This window comes from Topomyia yanbarensis, chromosome 2, assembly GCF_030247195.1.
Source record: "Topomyia yanbarensis strain Yona2022 chromosome 2, ASM3024719v1, whole genome shotgun sequence".
NCBI lineage: Eukaryota > Metazoa > Arthropoda > Insecta > Diptera > Culicidae > Topomyia > Topomyia yanbarensis.
In genome coordinates this window covers 468,421,821-468,440,791 of record NC_080671.1, presented here as the reverse complement: position 1 = coordinate 468,440,791, position 18,971 = coordinate 468,421,821, and the positions used below count along the sequence as shown (strand labels likewise).

The 18,971-nt window shown below is 37.1% G+C and overlaps 1 protein-coding gene across 2 annotated transcripts in view; it reads right to left on the bottom strand.

Annotated features, from left to right (window-relative positions):
- The window catches only part of LOC131686174 (reticulon-1-A-like), a 69,512-nt gene extending 57,264 nt beyond the window's left edge, over window positions 1-12,248 (bottom strand). The window contains exon 1 of one of the 2 annotated variants that reach the window (XM_058970388.1): window positions 11,142-12,248. In XM_058970388.1, the coding sequence (XP_058826371.1) occupies window positions 11,142-12,003 (862 nt within the window). In that variant the 5' untranslated portion in view covers window positions 12,004-12,248. The remainder of the gene's footprint in view (window positions 1-11,141) is intronic. The other variant, XM_058970386.1, reaches the window with a different exon arrangement.
- Window positions 12,249-18,971: the final 6,723 nt, after the last annotated feature.

Genomic DNA, 18,971 nt, shown 5'->3' with positions numbered 1-18,971 from the left:
AACGTTTGGTTGCCTGGATAGGTGTCGTTCCATAGAGGCGACACATGGACCACTTTGTACAAAAAGCATGAAAATCGGTCAAAGATGACCCCGCTTAATGATAATTTCTTTTTTTCGGGAGTTGTAGAGCTAGATTCTAGGAAGGGCTCCCCGTCAGAATCACATACTACAATTTGCAGACGAGACAGTCAATGGCGCCCAATAAAACACTGCTTAAGGCAAATTGTAGCGGGCCGTGATTCTGAATGCGATATTCATTGTACGGTTCAGATAAGCGTGGGCGTAGAGGCTTCGCGATCGCGTATATCATCGCGAAGAACTCGAGCATTTGTACGTTAACGTGTTCGATCGCGTGTGCGTTTGTATGTCGCGTGTGCTAACGTGTATGTAACTTCGCGTGTATAAATTCTAGTTTATAACCGTGTACCTTTCGCATATTCACGTGTGTTCTTGGATGATCGGGCGCGGACCGTTAATCTAATACTTTATTTGTGGTGTACGACTCAGAAGCTGGAAGTGGGTATGAGCTTTACATTTTGATTGGTCCTACTAAATGTATGCACCTAAGTAATAAGGACATAGGGTAACGGTTTCCGGACGTGATCACGCGAAAACGGACGTTTGTAGGTTTGCGTTTGAAACTTCGTAAGTGCTAAAACGTTCACCTTATTACCGGGGTGTTATCAAGTTTTCGCGATCGCGAGCGTAGGTGTGCGTTGTGAATCGCGAAGGGCTTAAACGTTCGTATGTTATTGTGTTTATCGCGTGCATGTGTCACCGTTTGGCCATTCCTTTATTCGCGTGCGTTCTTGGATGGTCACGCAGACCTTCATTCTTATGGTTAGTTTTCGGTGTACAATTCACATTCTGACAGGGAGTAAGCTACTCCATATCACTAGAGTCCCAAGTCATGTCGCTATGGAACGTGTTGTCCAGTGGATATGAGAGCTTTCTTTTTGGTCCAATTGAAGGCATGGAGCTAGTTGGCCGATACCAAGGATAAAAACTTCCGGAATTGATCGATTCATGTGCGAGCACAATAGTTTTTAGGTTCACGCTTGAGACAACGTTTGAAAATTTATAGGAGCTGAGACATTCACTTTATCACCGGGATGTTATCGTGTTTACGGGATCGCGGGTGTAGGTTACGTGGATGGTTGCGACGGGATCAAACATTTGTATATTAACGTGTTTGTCACGTGTATGTGACTTCGCGTGTATAATTTCGATTTTAGAACCATGTAGCGTGTATTCTTCAATGATCGCGCGCGGACCGTGAATCTGATGCTTAATTTTTGGTGTATGGTGCAGATGGTAGAAGAGAATCCGTTTCCCCATATCACTAGAGTTCCAGGTCATGTCACCATGGAACGTGTTGTTTAGTGAATATGAGCGTCAGTTTTTTGATTGGTTCAACTGAAGGCATTAGTCCAGACTGCCAGGACCAAGGCACAGTGTTGCCAAATAGGCAAAAACGTGATCGAAATTGTTTTGACCGCGAAAAAACAATTTTCGAGATATAGTGTATTCAGTAAAGTTTGTCTACAAAATATTTCCCATCTTATTAATGTGTTAGTTTGGTGATTAATCCCCCTAAAGCTGAGAAGCAAATTTTTGTTGGGTCATTTACGAAAATAATAAAAAATTGTATTCAGCAAAGTTGTAGGGAATATAAGAAGAAACAACTTTGCTGAAAAGACTATGTATCTATCTTTTGATTTCACTATACATTTGTGAAGTTTTCTATGATACACGCCTGAAAATCACTTTTTTTCGAAATAACTTTTCAGGGTGATTTTTTAGAATTTCAAAATGTTGTAAGATTTTGTTTGGCATAAGAAAATACACAATTTTTGTTATACATGTTTTTTTCCATCTCTTATATCTGTCGAGTTATCGAAAGTTTTAGTGCCAAAAAAGAAACGTTTCGGTATGAAATAACACTTCAATCCGCAAATTTCCGCAGACAAAGCCATATTTATTCGAATCTCGAAAATTGTTTTTTCGCGGTCAAAACAATTTCCATCACGTTTTGCCTTTCTCAATAGAAAGGTATTGCAATTGCTCTGAAAACCGACTTTTTAACGGAGGCCCGGAGGGCCGAGTGACATATACCATTCGATTCAGTTCGTCGAGTTCGGCAAATGTCTGTGTGTGTGTGTATGTATGTGTGTGTGTATGTATGTGTGTGTGTATGTGCGTCTGTGTGTGTGTACGCGAACACAATCTCACTCACTTTTCTCAGAGATGGATGAACCGATTTTTACAAACTTAGTCCCAAATGAAAGGTGCAATGTTCCCATAGGCTGCTATTGAATTTCTAATGGATCCGACTTCCGGTTCCGGAATTACAGGGTGGTGAGTACGATCACGCAGAAAATGTCGATTTTAAGAAATTCTGCAATGAATGTATAATGGTGAAAATTTTTCCAAAATGTGACCACAACTGCTTCGATTTGTAGTACTAGGTCATTAACAGCCATTCAAAGTCTCTTTGGTCACATTGGCCACCATCATCGGTTCCGGAAGCCCCGGCGGAAGTATCCAAATTCAGACTAACAGTCACATCGGTTTCTCGGAGATGGCTAGACCGAATTAACCAAACTTAGTATCAAATGAAAGATGTTGCGTCCCCGTAAATGGCTATTAAATTTTATCCCCAACCGACTTCCGGTTCCGGAGTTACGGGTTGTGGCGTGCGATCACATAGCAAATTGTGATTCAAATCGATACTCCGATGGAAGCAAAAAAGGTAAAAATTTCGCTAAAATGTCTCTCAAATAACTTAACTTTGCAGTTCTAGGTTACCGACAGCCAAACAAACTTTCGTTGACTACATTGACCACCATAGACGGTTCCGGAAGTGCCCGGGAAAAGCGGCCATCTTTCAAAATTTACGAACTCACATCAGTTTCCCTGAAATGATTGGGCCGATTTTCACAAACTTAGTCCCAAATGATAGCTATAATATCCCCATAGATGTCTATAAAATTTCGTACGGATCGCTTATATGGTTCCGGAAATATAGACTAAATCGTCCGGTCACACATGAAATTCCCATATAAACCAGAACTCAAAAATTTTTTCAAAGGGGGGACCCCATGAAATTTCAGAAGTCGAATTCGTATTTTTGATGCAAAACATCTTTAAAATACATGAAACGTCGAGATTTTATGTTATCTCGAAAAAATTTTTTTTTATAAAAATCGACTTTTTGGGACTTTGCTGATTTCGCACCTTTTTTCAGTTCAATATTACCGTGGCTGTTTTTTCTTTTTCAAAATTTTAGAACTCGAATAATGATTTATTTTCCTGTATATAATTGTCATGTGATGTATAATAATAAAATGTAATATATGCATTTAAAAGTTTTTAATGAATATAAACAACGCACACATTCTCATGATTCATGATTGAGAAAGGCACAATTGCACCGCTAGGTGGATTAAAATAGGTTTTGCCTATTTGGAAACACTGTGCGAGGTAAGACTTCCGGACGTGACCATATCATGATCGCGCGAATGGTAGGTTAATGTATGATACCGCGGTTGGAAGTTTAAAGATGCCACGTTTACTTAACTACCGGGGTGTTTTCATGTTGGCGAAACCACGGGCGTAAGTATGTGTGGATTATTGCAATTGCATGGTCGCGTTTGTGGCCAGGTTTGTATTATCGCAAAGACCATGAGCGTTTGTAACTATATTAGTATAGATAGCGTATAGTAGAGATATACTAATATAAGAAATCATAACTTGCCGAATAAAGAAAAAAAGATGCAAATAGCTTGATTAGGAGTGTATAACTTGACCGATACTATTTTAGTATACATCAGTAATGAAAAAGCAAACTAATAGATGTACAAAAGAAACAGACCAATGAAGTATAATAGAAAAACACATGTAGCATGCAAGCAAACTCGTCTAAATGCAGCTAATGTTGTATGTTTACCATTAACGACAATTGCATTCTGTTAGACTTTCATCATGTTATACTGGCCGAGAATGGATGATTCACGTAAATTAATTGTACCCTAATTTATCCAATCAGACCTACCCGAATGAAAAGACCCAAATGCACAAATTGAACACTGTAAGTATTAGCCACTATTCTATCATATATGCCAGTTCTGCATCAATTCCCTGACCCAACTGTCACAAATACTCAGACGAACACATACATAGATAGACATACGACTAGCACATAATGATTGTACACTAGTACGAAAAACTACGATTATTACATAACGACAACTAATAATTAAATTAACTTTTAAAAATTTATTAAATTAATTTAATTATTAAATTAATTTAATTAGTCTATGTATGATGACGACATCGACATCGACGACACGAATACCACCATCAAATTGTGGAACAATATTTGCAAACACGGCACACAGCAAAAGTCAATCCACGTCGACCCGCCAGTCGGCCACGTCACCGCGCACAGACCAGTGGTTGAGCGCTGCTATGTGCAGGTGCAGAGTATGAAGAAACATAGAAAACACAAACGGCGCATAAGCCCTCTCGGTCTCCTGGATACGCCACTATCGAGGCGTAATGCAATAACCATCAAAGCAATTGTCTGTCAGAGGTTCTGTAGCACTGATGCACGCAATATGCTTGATGATGTTTGCAATACCGTCAAACCCCTCACCCTTGGGGAGGGAAAGATGACCCCGCTTGATGATAATGCACGGAAATAGGACCATAACATATTGATTATGGACTTTTGGAAAACATTCTGGAATTAATCCAAAGGTGCTAGATGTGAAATTTTCGTTAATGTATTTATCGATCTCTGACATATCTTCTCTGATATTTCAGCGTATTTCGTATACAGTAACTTGACGAACGTACATTCTGTGCATACTATAATTTTTCGAGCTCTGGTTTAAATATCGCTTGTGCTTGAAGACTTGCAGATTAGTTTGCTTGATACATGAAAAGCATTTGGATCTGTCCCGCACACATCATCAAAATTCTTGTGTTTTCTCCCATTTTGTTGCTCAGTAGGTAGCCACATCAGAGAACTGAAAACTGCATCTGATAGTCGTACGGATTTATGAAACGTACAGAATTAGCAGTGCATTTTTGCCATTTTCATATTGGGAATGCTATGTAATTACTCTGAAGCGCTCGACTTTTCAATCGAGACCAGGAGTGCCGAGTATCATATACCATTAGACTCAGCTCGTCGAGATCTGTAAATGTATGTGAGTGTTTTTATAGTAAGGTTAAAAAGGTTAAAAAACCTAGCTGTAGTCAGAGTAGTCCTAAGACCAATCGGGCCCAGGGCATTATTGAACTGCGGCACCTTTTTAATTTAATAAGTGTAAAGCAGATGTAATATTAATTATAAAAATGATTAATTTTAACATATCATGATTTAACCCACTGTTTAAAATGAGAAATTGAGAAGATAACAACATATATTAGCAAACATTTCTCTTTTTATCAGAATTAACACGAGGAAATCCGATCTACGTTGTTACAGAGCATTGTTTGAGTAGAGAACAATGTATTGTTCTCTACTCAAACAACGCTCTGTAACAATCACATCAAAAATAAGGAAGCAGGGTTAGCTGAATTTTTCTTTCTTCTCAATATATTTGGGATTGTTGTTTGCGATCTGCTATTTGTATTTACATAATTATGTCAAGTACTACGTGTTAAATCTGCAATCCCTATCAATTGTTTGTTGTCAATTATCACCATTGTATTATTAAATTTTTGAAGTTCTCTTCTCTTAGCTCCAAAACTGAAAACTGAAACTCGGTACTAAAAACGATAACACCACCTAATTTATGTATTTTACTTTCAAATAAGCTAAATGAAATCGTAAGTGCATTTGTCAAGGACTCCATTTTACTATGCATTATACTTGCCCTGATATTACACGATGACAACCAATGAAAACCAAGCACCAATGAGCCAATGAAATGAAAGTCCTATTTATGATTCAAACTGCCGAAATTTATTCATTTAAAAGAATGTTGGGCCCTGCTTTTTAGACGACGGAACTTGCAGTTGTACAGTTTAGTTTTGTTCTTAAATTCTTGGACATGTTTAGTTTAAGGGGGGCGTCTGGTGTAGAGATTTCAATCTATCGGCAAGAATTTTTGGAAAAACTGACAGCGACAAAAATACAGTATAAACAATACACTCTAAACTACTTCTACCCAAATTTTCAAGAGAAAATACCCAATGGGTCATTTTCTACAGCGTTTCAAATTGGCGAACACGATAACTGAAAAACTAATCAACGCATTGACTTGATTTTTTTTTACAAGGACGCCCAATATTTTTTGAAAACTCGTAGCTAGTCTTCGACAAAGTTGTTAACCTAGGTTTGAACTATTGTTTTACAAAGTTGGTTTTTCATATTGAGTGAAATAACGATCTTCATTAACGTAAATGCAAAGTAATTGATTTCCCCATATAAAATTCCATACAAACTTTGAACGCAATGCGCAAACTTGGGAAGCAACCGACCGCTCCCAAACTTTGCACAGGCATTTGGGACCACAAAAGGAACTCAAAAATTGCTGTGCTGAAAAATGTCATATTCGAGCCACTCTAATGTGTAGCCTATCGATGAACCGCAGAAAACTGAATAAAAAATTTTTGCTCCCTATTATTTTGAATAAAAATTACCGAATCTTACAGTAAAATATGAGATTTTTCGGTGTTCATTTATTTTTATTTTTTGTGGTTCATCGACTAACTACAAGTCTAAGCTTTCCAAAACTCCCCATATCAGATAGTTTTTTCGAGTGTTATCGAGATGAAAAAGATCCTTACAATGAAAATACTGCAATAATGTGGGGAAATAAATTCTATAATGTAATATATTAATGGTTTTTCTTGAACTTAATTTATCACGAGGTTCGAAGCTGCGAAATTATCACGCTTCCATACTGCATTGTCAGTAAATTCTCGCAAATTCTTGAAAGGTGAAAAGTTAGGTTCGTGCCTACTAAGGATGAAAAAGCTGTGGAATAAACTGCTTGTCGTGAGAATGAGTGAATATTTTAACCTCTGGTTATGACTTCATAAAATTGTTGTGTTTCGTGCTTATTGTATAATACCACTTGTGGAGCCAGATGAATGAACTTTGCTCTGTTGCTTAAGCATGGGAAAAATCGCATCACTGATTAGTCGACACCCACACTGAAAAAAATCGATTTTAAAAATTTAAAGTCGATTTACAAAAAAAACCATTTTTTATTTGGATGAAATTTTGTTCCAAGATAGGTAATTATGTTCCCTACCTACTTACCTAAATTTCAAAGTGGGCATTTTCAAGGAAAAAAAGTTATTTGAAAAAAACTTTTCTTTGTCCAAACTGATTTTTTTTTCTTCAGTGTATTTTTATCGAAAACTAAACCAATAAAAGCCATAATCATCTTAGAATACATTTTCCCAACTACTATTTGCCTGATACATGCAAAAAGTATCAGTAACGAATTTTGTATATATTCATAACAAAGTTGAATGAAGACTGGAAGACTGCAGTTCATTTGTTTATCTCAATAATGATAAATTTTATGAAACAATTGACAAACTTTTCTAATATTTATTTTATGTCTGATAAAGAAGCAGCACAATACAAAAATAAGAAAAAAATTCCTTGCATAGAAATAATACAAAACAGCATGCATGAAGATAGATTTAAGACAAATGCTATATGAAAATAAATAAATAATTATGTAAAATTGAATACATGATGTTGTGGTGGTTATTTCTTTCCCTTATCCTTCGTCAGCAATAAACAAGAAAATAAAGAAGTAATAATGGAATATTTCTTTAATGACATAAACTCTTTTCAATGGGATTCTTGATTAAGGGGTTACATACCTTTTTGGGAAAAAAATGTCGAGAAAGTTTGAATTTAAGTAAAAGCATAAAGCAATGATTTTATTACATCAAACTTATAGTATTTTGGCAGTACATTTTTCAGTGAAATAAACAAGCATAAGTTAATAAAAATATATGGATATTTGGCGGAGTTGTTGCTTTTTCCCCGAAACCCTTTTTTATTTAAGAGGTTTGCGGTGATCGCGATTGAAGACCAATAGATCATATAAAATACCAAAACTCAAAAAAAATAATAATATATGAGTATACCTCGTACCTTAACGATTAGTTGAATAGATAATAGTTTTTTCTGCATTCAGGAACGTTTTTAGTAAAAAATCGCTGTTTTGAGCTCTAAAAAATTGCATTAAAAAATTATTATTCGCGAAACAAAAATTTATGCATAAAAAATAAATCGTTAAACTTCGAGAAAAACTAATTACGAGCAATTGAAAAAAAATAAGAAAATCGATTGAGTAGATTTTCGGCATTCATGATCACGGAAAAAAACATTTTTAGTAAAACGACATTTCGAGATAATCGAGTTTAACATTTAGAATTACACTGCTCTTGGTAGACGAAGTGCGCTTGGAAGCGCTATAATTTCGATCTATTTCTCAGATCTATATAAAAATTTGGGAAAAAATTCTTGAAGAGTTGTACTTACAGATAAAATAATAAAAAAAATCGATTTGATGAAAAATTAAAAGGTTTGTAACCCCTTAATAAAAATATACTTAGTTGCTAAATTAGACAATATCTTCTCCCAAACTGAGTTTTATTGGGTTCTGAGATGATTTTGACTTTCATTGGTTTAGTTTTCGATACAAATACACTGAAGAAAGAAAAATTCAGTTCGAACAAGGAAAAGTATTTTTCAAATAACTTTTTTTCCTTGAAAGCGCCAAATTTGAATTCAAATTTGAATTTAAAATTGACGGTAGGTAGGAAACATAATTACCTATCTTGGAACAAAATTTCATCCAAATTAAAAATGGTTTTTTTTTGTAAATCGACTTTAAATTTTTAAAATCGATTTTTTTCAGTGTAGGAGCCAATGAAATTTTTTTTCAATATTTTTCAAAAATTTGACTAATTTTTTGAAAATCACTCCTACAACATTTTTTGTAGGACTTGTCATAACCACTTGAAAAAAATGGGTTAAAAAAGTTTGACCCTTTTCAAAAGACAGTCTAGATCATTTTTGGAAAAACAAAGTATGCAAAGTGGCTCTTTGTGACAAAGTATTCGTGTGCAGAAAGTTTCCTTAAAATCTGATTTCATCTGCTCACTTGACCGATTCAGTGGTAATCAATGTGCGTACCCACGAGTCCGAATCACCAGAATGAGATTTTTGAACAAGGCCCATCTGACGACGATACAATTAAGGACACCTATTTTGTCCGTCACATAAACACCATCTCTGGTTTTTAAGTTCTTCTGATTTTTTTTTTTGATTTTGAGGGAATTTTATTTAACCTTCTTGCCTTGTTCATGCTAAAGATTAGTGCATAGGTTTTGCCAGGCATCCCACTCTGCAGATCTTAGACATTTCTTACATACATCACGAGCTGACCTGAAAGCCCTGGAGTCATCACGCTGGCACCGGTACCAAGCTGTTCTCATATTCTTCTTCATTCTTTGAAGCTCAGCCCTTCCTCTAGTCGATGTAACAGCACGAAGTGAGCAAACATCTTCGTAGGATACGTAGGAAGCTTGTTATATCCACGATGTCGCCCAAGTCGTCTAGTTGACTTGGAATTTGTTGGAAAATATCCATGAAATTTAATCGCCAAGTTTTCCAAAAAGAGTTTATAGATTTGGGATTACGATGTGTTGCCACATTCAGGGTGGCATCAAGATGATCGAAAAATATATATTTATGAACGGATAGACGGTTCTGTTTCATTTGGAACTTGCCAATTTCCAGCTCATGAGAAACTCTTTCAGAGTAAAGCGTTATATCTAACACCTCCTTTCTCCCAGAACTCGCAAAAGTTGGTCGATTTCCTATATTCAGAATATGTAGATTTGTGCTACTTATGTACTCCATCAGATTTTTATTCCCCGATTACGCACCCCATGAGCTCGGCCGTTCACCCCGAGTGGAGAAACGTTATGGAATGTTGGTTACGTGCCTAGCCACCTGGGTGATCCGCAGATTACCGAAGAACATCAATAACAATGTGCAGCGACCCAGGTACCTAATTAATTGTGAGCAATCCGAGAATTGCAGGAAGCAGCAATCTAGAGCAACTGACGGAAGACTTCAGGGAGAAAGGGATGAAAAGGAGATTTCGATTAATTCCCTGAGTAAGCGCATTGCTGAAGTAGGCTACGGTAATCGTGTTGTGCGAAATCTATTTGTAGGAGCTGTGATGCAAATACTTAAATCTCATATTATTCAGTTGCTATCCCTTTGGGGAAACCTTTGCCATTGCGACCACTCCACTGCGGTCACTAGATATGAATTAAATCCCAGCGAAATAAGGTAATGCTAATCGTCTTGGTAATTAAACGTATTGAATAAAATAGTAGGCAGAAATTGAAAGTAAAATTGGATGGTTTTCGGAAGATGAGCGGAATTAAATTTCAGAAAAATATAAACCAAACAGTCACAAATGGCAGTGGTCAATATCAAACATTTTTCAATTATTATATCACCCCTGTAATGTTGAATCACACACGCAGATGCATGCAAGGCAGAGTGAGCGATGCATGTCACCCTTGTTTGAAATCAGATGCAATTGATTGCATGATCAATCCACAGACAAACATACGTTGAACCAAACTTATACAATGCAGATGATGTTAAAGTTAGAGTATGCTACAAAATACGTCTATTGTTCTAGGATAATTTTGTACTACGTCTTAAACAATGCTATAGTCATTTTCCCCCACAAGTGCAGTATAGACCAGTCTGTCGCCAGTTATGCTAACATCGATAAGTTTTACTAATCACGTCTATTGTCATTCTATCCATACTAGCATAAAACATTTACTCGTCAATATCACTTACAGTAGCAACCACATCCGATCCTCTAAAATCTACCAAACAGTTTTGCTTTGCAAGTTAAAGAAACTCAATATCTGCTATCGGATTTGCTGATCATGACATTACCTGCCATTCTCACGTATCTTCAATGACTCATTGTTTATTCATTAGTTTTAATTCATATATTGAATCAAAGATGACGTAATTTTCAATTATCGCTTGATCTGTGTGATTTAAACCACTAATTTACACAGTCACTAATCAGGTAAAATCGTTATCTACTCACCCAAACCAAACTGCTTGAATAATTTCTCCGCCTGTATACACTGCTCAGCAGGTTTACTGCAAGAAGCTTCTACCGGTTTCGGCATTTCCTCCGATGGTTGTCTCACCGGGGTCACCGCTTTTGGAGTAACTGCTTTTGGGGTGACAACCGGCGGCGGGGCCGCAACTGGTGCGGGATCGGGAGTAGCAACAGCCGCATCAGCAACAGCAGAAGCAGCTGATAGCGAGTCTTCGAACTGTGGCTCCACGAATTGGTCCTTTTTGTTGTGACTGGCGAAAGCACTGAATATAGCTTCTTTTTCTACACTATCGGAAGCAGCAGCAGCAGGAGCACCGGATGGCTCTTCAAGCTTTTGATTTTGTGCGGTTGTGCTTGAACGAACCTCGGCATACGGGTTCATGTAATCACTTTCGATGTCGTCCTTTACCACATGGAACGGTTCATCTGGACCGGCGCCGAATGGAACGGAATCGGTGAAGATTTGCTTCTCTGCATCGTTGTTGGATTTTTTCTGCGGCTCCAGGAAATCTGGAGCACCGATATCGATGAGCGAGTTGGTGGCAGCCGGTGCTGGCACCGTCGGTTTTTTGGCTTCTGCCCCAAGGAAAAAATCATCAAAGGGCTCTTTTTCGTGCGTTAACATTTTGTAGTCCGGTGCAGCCTTTGGTGGCATGGAAAACGAATGTCCCAACAAATCGTCCTCGGCAGAGAACTTTTGCGAAATGTCGGATTTTTCCTCGTTTGCTGGAAAACGGGAGTGGTCCGCGAAGAGATCCGCATTGGCAAACTTTTCCTTTGGCATCTCGCCCAAGTCCTTCGGAATCACTGTGGCACTATCGGAGTTTACCAAAAAACTATCCATTTTTTTCACTTGTTATATTAACTGGACACTACACTCGACACCAAACGGATGAGATAGATTGTTAAATATTTTACTCTCTCTGAGGAAGGATGATTCAACTGATGGAACGCGAACGGATGTGCAGCCGTTGGATACTGGTGCACAACTTGGGCCACTTCTGTCAGGTCAGACAACGCACAAAGGTTCTCTCGCTTTGAAGAGAAATATTTTTCATCTGTTTCCAGAACCCAACCGCGATGACGACTCGGTGCTGTGTGTGAGTGATTTCCAGCCTACTGCGTGTTGTACATGCGCACCAGACCGGGCGCTGGAGATCCGTGACTCACACCACGTTGCACAGTGGCGGCTCATCAAACAAAAGTCGGACAAAACCTAAAATGTTACCTAATTTGGCTGAAAATCACAATTTAAGCTAATTTTGAGGTGCTGAGCTCATTTTTGAAGTCAAAAGTCGTAAAATATTAAATGCATTTTTCCATACAGTGTCATTGAACCTTTCTTATAACTATGATCCCGTTTTCATGATAGATTTTCCGTTACTGTTCACCAATGTCAACAATATCATAAAAAATGAAGAACACTACTTAAAAACCATGGTTGAACGTGTTGGTTTACTGTAGATTGTCTAACTATTTTACACAAAACACCATGCGTCTCCATATCAGCAACAAAGCTTCACAATCTCCTTAAACCTTTTTGCGCACCTATGCGCAGAACGAGACCATGATATTCGAAAAGTAGAGGTAATTTCACATAGAATGTATACTATGTGACCGTTCCGAAATGATTCCGAAATTTGTACAGAATACATTAGTGAACAAAGTATTTTTGATCTGACCACCTTAAACATATTTTAACTAAAAAGTCATAGTTCCAAGCAAATTTACCAAATATATTTTACTCAATAACCAAGCTCTTTCGTTCCTCTATACAATGAAACTAGTTGTGCTAAAATCGGACCAAAATCAACAGAGCAACATGCATTTGAAGTGAACAGAGCAATGGTGGTTTCGGAAATGAAAATCATTAAAAAATCCGGACTTTGGTACGTTTAAACTCGTGTTAAAAATCGTATTCTTATCCAATGATCATAAAATTTTGAATATACATCATTCAATACATGAGAAATTTAGGAAAAATATAAAATATCAATATTTCAAAAATAAATTTTTGAGGTTTTGGCCAGCCTCCGGCCACTGTGCGTTGCCAAGGAAGAAACAGGACTTTGCTCTCTTGTCTGTGCGTTCTTGTGATAGTGCGTTAGTGTAGGAGGTGAAAATAATGCATCTAGATAAACTGAGGATCAATGGCTATTCTGCGCAGTTAGTGAATCATTTACATGTACATTCATCAGATTTTAACTCTTTTCCTGCACTGCACTGCCAACTGTTGCAGCCATGTGACTCATTAGCGCATTATGTATGACCAATAAGCACTGGTCGCAACGACAATAATATGTGAGATATAACGACTGCCCGTCATTCTTTCGCCTGTGAAAGCTATACACATACAAATCGGTAGAATACAAAACAACGATCGTCGGTACATAGTGTGTTTGAAAAAGGGCAATCATTCCAGTCTGAAGATCACTTGCCTATTAGTGTTGTGATAAATACAGTCAACCGGTGATTAAGAATAACTGAACTGAAAAAGTTCGCTCGAAGATATTTCGAGTAATCTGGAATAATGACATAGAAGTCAACGATCAAAATTGATTTTGAGAAGACGTTTCAGACGAGCTGTAAAAGTACGAAAAAAAACTTCTTTTTCTAATTTGGAATATGTTGATTGCAACATTTGTGACTCGTAACGATCATTCAGTTGTTACTCGGAATCAAATAAACAGCCACTTTTCAGTTCGAATTTTGATGAACGACCTTTCCGTGTATATATTGCATTTCTCAATAGAAAGATATTGCAATTGCTCTGAAAATCGACTTTTTAACGGAGGCCCGGAGGGCCAAGTGACATACACCATTCGATTCAGTTCGTCGAGTTCGGCAAATGTCTGTGCGTGTGTATGTATGTGTGTGTATGTGACCAAAAATGTCACTCATTTTTCTCAGAGATGGCTGAACCGATTTTGACAAACTTAGTTTCAAATGAAAGGTGCAACGTTCCCATAGGCTATTGAATTTCTAATGGATCCGACTTCCGGTTCCGGAATTACAGGGTGGTGAGCACGATCACGCAGAAAATGTCGATTTTAATAAATTTTGCAATGAATGTATAATGTGAAAATTTTTCCAAAATATGACCACAACTGCTTCGATTTGTAGTACTAGGTCACTAACATCCATTTAAAGTCTCTTTGGCTACATTGGCCTTCATCATCGGTTCCGGAAGCCCCGGCGGAAGTATATAAATTCAGAATAACAGTCACATCGGTTTCTCGGAGATGGCTAGACCGATTCAACCAAACTTAGTCTCAAATGAAAGGTATTCCGCCCCCGTAAATGGCTATTAAATTTAATCCCGATCCGACTTCCGGTTCTGGAGTTACGGGTTGTGGCGTGCGATCACATAGCAAATTGCGATTCAAACTGATACTCCGATAAAAGCAAAAAAAAGGTAAAAATTTAGCTAAAATCTCTTTCAAACAACTTAAATTTGTAGTTCTAGGTCACCGACGGCCAACCAAACTTTCGTTGACTACATTGACCACCATAGACGGAAGTGCCCCGGAAAAGCGGCCATCTTTCAAAATTAACGAACTCACATCAGTTTCCCAGAAATGGTTGGGCCGATTTTCACAACTTAGTCCCATATGATAGCTATAATATCCCTACAGATATTTATAAAATTTCGTACGGATCGCTTATATGGTTCCGGAAATATATACTAAACCGTTCGGTCACATATGAAATTCCTATATACTTAAACTTAAAGTTGTTTTTTCAAAGAGGGGACACCATGAATTTTCAGAAATCGAATTCGTATTTTTGATGCCAAACATCTGTAAAATGCATGAAACGTCGAGATTTTATGTTATCTCAAAAAAAAATAAATTTCATAAAAATCGACTTTTTGGACTTGGGATTTTGCACCTTTTGCCTTTCTCAATATTTCAATTTAATATTGCCGTGGCTAGTTTTTCTTTTACAAAATTTTAGAACTCGAATAATGATTTCTTTTCTTGTATATAGTTGTCATGTCGTGTATAATAAAAATGTAATATATTCATTTGAAAGTTTTTAATGAATGTGAACAACTCAATAATTCTCCTGTTCATGATTGAGAAAGGCATAATTGCACCGCTAGGTGGATTAAAACAGGTTTTTCGATTTGTATTCAGGGATATCAGATGTTTTTATGGAATGTCTGCAAAAGTTTTTTTTAAATGTCTGTAGAAGTCTGTAGGTATGGGTAGCAATATATGTAGATCGGAGAAGACATTAATGGTTTTCTATAGATGCAGTTTAGGAAGTGCTACACAATTTTAAAGATTTTTTGTTGAACATTTAAAAATTTAATATTTATTTTATTGTATTTAGTTATCATTCAAATTATTTATTTAAGAAAAATCGACAGGTATAATTCACTTTTGTAAATTTCTGAGGTGAATCGCCGTTTTGCACTTTTAGTAACTTCAACTAACCCGTTATGTGATCTCCATATTTATGTGATCTCCAATGTATTGGGAAAGTGTTTGAGTAGGTTATACAAGGAGTTGTGCTTTCCTTGTTTTACATTTTGTGGATCTATTATTTCAAGGCTTCGGATCACAGGGTTATCCAAATCGAATCGCTTTATGATTTGATTTATTACAGTTATATAAAAGTTTTGGGCGGTAATCCTGATTTTTTTAGGTCTGCGGAATTAAGCATTCCTGCCTCGGAAAATTTTTCAATTAATATTGGGACGTTGATTCCCATATAAATATTTTCCAACTCAGTGAAATGCTCAGGGCCCAACTGCACAGAGCCAATACTAGCAATAGTTCGTAGATAATGAGCATTCATGAATTATCTAGAATTGTTTTCACCAGTCTTCTGATCTCTGCATTTAGTCGAAAAATTAGTGACTCCTCTGATTGAAACAATTTATTTAATTGGTTTATTTTAGGTAGTATGAAAGCAAGAAAATGCAAATAAAGCTCAGTCAGTGGATCAGAAAGAGTTTCATGGATCCGTTTCATTTTTTCTACCATTTTTGATTCGACATCGGCGTCCCGGAAATTGAAATAAATTTTCAATGTATCATACTGTTCGATCAACCTCTTCACAACTTCCTCCAGAGACAGCCAACGTGTGGCACACGGATGTAGCATTTTGAGAGATTTAAAATCATTACCATCTGGAGATCTTCGAATTTGGCTGTTCTTAGAGGGCTGGAACTGAGAAACGAGTAAATATCTCTGCAAACTGTTTCAACTTGGGATGGTATATGTTTGCAGGCATACGACGCACTCAGAGCAAAGGAATGACAGAAGCATTTGAAAATAAAAATATTTGGGCAAACATTTGTTAAAAAGACTGCAACGGATTTTTTACCTCCCAGTATAACGCTCGCTCCATCTGCTTTAAATCCAACGAGATTAGATTTATTCCGTCCAAGTCGAACTTGTTAACAACTTGATTAAAAATTGTAGTTGCACCAGCTTCCGCAAGTTCAAGAGAATGATTAAAAATCTCGTACACTCAAAGAGTCATTATTCCAAACATAAGTTCTCACGACCAACACGAGTGTTTTTCGAAATGAGATATCAGTTGACTCGTCGGTCAGGAGCAATAGCAATAGCAGAATCAGTAAATATATTTTTAGATAGCTTAACAAAATCCTCCTTTAAAGGAGTGATAATCTCTGCAGCCCAAGCACATATTTGAATCTCTGCTTCCCTGAAACCAATTGAACTAACGTATTTGTCTATTTTGGACGGCGTTTTCAAATTCTGTTGATTCACATGGCTCTCCCTTTCGCCGTGCTTTTTCAAATCAGGAAACCCCCCGATACACCTTATGTTCTTTTCACAAATCATACAATAGGCTTTTGTTACTCCATTGGAACTTGCAGACAACCAATTAAGTTTTACTTCCCATGATGAAGAATAACGTTGAGCATATTTTTTATCAATCCGGTGTTTCCTCTTCGATATTCCTGTGGTCCAAAAAATTAAGTATGTTGAATCAGGTTGATATTTCAGTAAAAACGTACAGAAAGTCAATACGAAAATAGGAGTGTGCAAATCAATGATTTTTTATTTCTAAACGCGGAGCTATTGAGAAAAATGCTTTTTAAATTAGAATTGAAACTATAATTTCCAATGTCCTTCAATAGAAATGTGTAAATTAGCACCATTTATTAGTGAGCGGCTTCGAACCGTTCAGCGAGTTTAAGTGAACCGAGTCTTTTGAATAGCTCTTTAGCTCATTAGAGTTAGAGAAAGCTTATATCGATGTCAAGCAGAGCTATACCATGCATCAGTTCATGTTCATCTCACTTTTTCTGAATCGAGGACCTGTTCAGCTCATATTACCATAATATTTTCTACCCAGCGAATCGAAGGTCCACAGACGCACGTTCGACGTTGAAGAGACCCAAGGTGCTTTCGATAATGTGGTTCGGTTTGCAAAAGTAGTAAATCCCTCTGAAAGGGCTCGGAGCACATTTCCGAAAGTATCTAAACACTACTAGTTCGCCTTGGATACGTTTGTACCTATTCGTGTGTGAAAAATGGCTGAAAGATTTAGAAGTGCAGAGAAAAAGCAGTTCCGTGTTGTCATATTTGCGTTGACTGTTGCGAACAGGAGTAGATTATATTTACTAAGATCTGGAAAGCTGCGGCTCTTTAAAAAAAACCTATAGTTTATCAGCTCACTTATGTGAATCGATTCATTGGAACAGCTCATTAGCCGATTGTGCAAATCTATTTCAGAAAGCCAGAAGCTTCTTACCGGAACGTGAGCAACAATTCCTAAGCTATGTCATTTAGCGGACGCTTCTTTAGTGAATCACTAAATCAGTCAACACAAGAAAAAACTAGGTGGAGAAAAACACTCACTAACCAACGTCGACGAAATTTTGCCACACTACTTTTACAATAAACGGCAAGTTACGGCGGGTAGCCTAGAACACAGTTTCAATAACCTACCGATCGCCAGCATCTACTTTAACTCGCCTAGCCGCCTTTTCGTTTACTGGGTTACGATGGAAGCAGGGCGATTCCCAGTGTTCCCGGGTAGTGGCTAGGCGGATGAACATAATTTCTATTAAGGGGAAGGCTAAATATTTATGATCAAGATAGATTTTCATTTGTGGAGTGTGGAGTGTGCCGAAGCTCGCTTTTTCATGTGTAAAAAAAGGTTCTGTACAAAATTGACTTTGTTCTATGTAAAAAGTCTGTTCCTATTTCAAATGTCTGTAGGTGGATTCACCAACGATTGATGAGCAAAGCATATGATGGGGTAGCGTTAACCCGTGTAGAAACCTGTCGATTAAAGATACAATGAATAGTGACTACTTGTACATCAAAGACCAAGGCAATAATTAATTCCATAAAGGGTTTGAACAAAGGCATTAGGTATGAGTAAGCTGACCAACTTTAACGAAAAAATCCGTACACTATGCGAACCGTTTGCCTGAATGTGGTGTACGATTGCGCTTCGTCGCCGAATGGTGTACGGATTTTTTCAGCAGAGTTGGTCAGCTTAGGTATGAGCCTCAACTCATTGTCATTTCTAAGAATCCTAATGAGCGTCCGATTGCTAAACAATAAAGGTGAACTTTTATGCAAATCCTGTTTTTTAATGTTTTTGTTTCCTAAAATGCAGTTAACGATTATTTATCCTATTTATCCCAAGTTTTCTTTCATCATACGCTTACTATTAGATGATGTTATAATTCGTTATAAATTTCAGAGAAAAGATGATCCATTTAATATTAATTTACTTATTTCATTATGAGCTCTAGAAAATTGATACTGGTAAGACGTTGGTTGACCATCGAAGTAATCTCTTAAAGTATTCATT